Below are 2195 nucleotides of genomic sequence, written 5' to 3'. Positions count from 1 at the left end.
ATCGTCCGAGGGGCCTCCGCCGCGGGGATTGGCTGCCCCGCCGGAAGCGCAGGCGGAACCACCGGCTCCAGCGACGCCGCGCGTGCGCGCAGGCGCACAGCCCCGGCCGCCACGCCCGCTGCAGGTGCGCACCAATGGGGAGCGAGGCCGCGCGCGCGGAGCGCTGGGAACGGCGCGCGGTCGCTGTGTACGGCGGTTGCCGTGACAACAGACCGGTCGGTCGGATGGCGATGGTGAGTTCCGGCCGCTCGGGTGCGGGCCGCGCGCTTGGGCCGGACCCTTCCGCAGCTTCGGCGCGGCCCACCACCTCTCATGAGCCGCTCTGGCCGCCTGCGCGCCCTCCTTGATCGGAGCGCTTTCCCGGGAGGGTGGGGTGCAGCCGCGCCGTCAGGCAGGGCCTGTCGTTCGCCGCCCGCCCCTGCCTGCTTCTCCTTGCCCCTCGGGCGCCCCTGGCCTTCCCAGGCCCTGGCAAAAGGCTCGTGCCCCGCGGCCGCCTCGCTCACCCGTTTTTCCGAAAGCACCGGACGAGCTAATGCTATTTGCTACTACGTGCTGCAAATTAAGTATAGGCATCGTAGACTTGGCTTTGAGCTTCTGGGGAAACGCAGCCGTGTGCCCAGTGAAATGGGTTATCTTCAATATAAAAATATATATCTTACCAAGTCAGTGGTATTTGGCCAACTATGAAGTCTCCAGAAAGTCGAAATACTTAGAGGGGAGCAATTACACCAGTGGGCATTGCAAGTTTCCAGAATTAGATGCCCAGTTTCAGGGAGAGGTGACTGGCTACAGTTACCCGCAACCAGTTCTTCAACTAGCTGTCTGTTCAGGATGGTTTTCAGTAAGTCCTGTCTAAAAGAGCAAGGGATTGTTTTGCTTCTAGAAACAATAGCAAAGAAGAGGGCAGGTAGCAGGTGCATGGGAAGCTTCCATTTTATTTGTGGTGTCACCGCCCGACAAGCAAAGCTTTGCAATGAGTTGGTGTATGCGATTTTAGAAATAGAGCTGTGTGTAACTCTCACAGAATATATTTATGTAACATTGTCCATATGTGATTGTAAAATGTCTAAAGGCCTCTAACTTTAAGAAGGCAAACATGGCTTCAGCTGCCCAGAGAAAAAAGATGAGCCCTAAGCCAGAGCTGACTGAGGAGCAGAAGCAGGAGATCCGGGAAGCTTTTGATCTCTTCGATGCGGACGGAACAGGAACCATAGATGTTAAGGAACTTAAGGTAAACTGGCATTCCTGCCTCGTGTTTGTCGTCTCTCGCTGTCCTCACTGTCCCCTTTTGCCTTCTGCTCACTACAAAGAGTAACGGGGCTACCCTGTGGTCTGTTTACCTCATGTTATTAAATAAAATTGTGCACCAATGCCAATTTTGTCAGCTTGACAGTCTCCCAGTCATCTCGCACGGTTGTCAGCTGCTGCTCAGCGCCAGCTGTCACTGCCCCTGATGCGCTCCTGTGTTCCTTGTAGGTGGCAATGAGGGCACTTGGCTTTGAGCCCAAGAAAGAAGAAATCAAGAAAATGATAAGTGAAATCGATAAGGATGGGACAGGGAAAATGAACTTTAGTGACTTTTTGACTGTCATGACTCAGAAAATGGTAAGTAGGCCAAGGTGGTAAGTGTATTTCCACCCATAGTGGTGGGCAAAGTGGAATCTTGACAGGAGAGGGCCTTCACTGAGGAAAGGGAGATCAAAGCAGATGCTTCAGCTGCGAAAGGGTGACTTATGGTTGAAAAGTCAAATACTTAGAAGTCTCCTTGACTTTCCCCGAGGCCACAAAGTCACGGGGCGTGCGTGTCCACCCCTGGAAGGTAGCCAAAGCACCACAGCCGGCACTTCTGTCCCCTTTCTACAACGGATATGCCAACACTCTGGCCACGAGCGTACAGCAGCAAACCCCCTGTGTCAGTGGGGCGTCCTCAGACTTGAAAGTTAGGGGTTCTGCCTGGCGTTTGCACTGTGGCTGCGCCCCTCACTGCGCTGCCAATGTGGCTTCCCCCGAGCCATTGCCCTGGGCCTAACGCCTCTGTCGAGCGTGGCTCCCCGCCTCGCGCGGACCGAGGGCAGTGGCTCGGGCCTCAGACGTGTTTCCAGGACGCAGGCCGTACCTCTCCACTCCTCCTCAGAGCTGTTGGTTCAGTCACCACACGTGTGTTTGTCTTGGTGGCACAGACCGAGGGCAGGGCT

At 55.6% G+C, this 2195-nt stretch overlaps 1 protein-coding gene across 1 annotated transcript in view; it reads left to right on the top strand.

The window, feature by feature from the left end:
- Nucleotides 1-148: 148 nt before the first annotated feature.
- CETN2 (centrin, EF-hand protein, 2) overlaps nt 149-2195 on the top strand; it is a 5747-nt gene continuing 3700 nt past the window's right edge. The window contains exons 1-3 of the mRNA XM_004685984.2: nt 149-233; nt 1073-1231; nt 1477-1605. Of these exons, the coding sequence (XP_004686041.2) occupies nt 225-233; nt 1073-1231; nt 1477-1605 (297 nt within the window). The 5' untranslated portion in view covers nt 149-224. The remainder of the gene's footprint in view (nt 234-1072; nt 1232-1476; nt 1606-2195) is intronic.

This window comes from Condylura cristata, unplaced genomic scaffold, assembly GCF_000260355.1.
Source record: "Condylura cristata isolate star-nosed mole 26May11 unplaced genomic scaffold, ConCri1.0 scaffold00019, whole genome shotgun sequence".
Taxonomy (NCBI): domain Eukaryota; kingdom Metazoa; phylum Chordata; class Mammalia; order Eulipotyphla; family Talpidae; genus Condylura; species Condylura cristata.
This window is presented reverse-complemented; position numbering and strand designations above follow the sequence as displayed.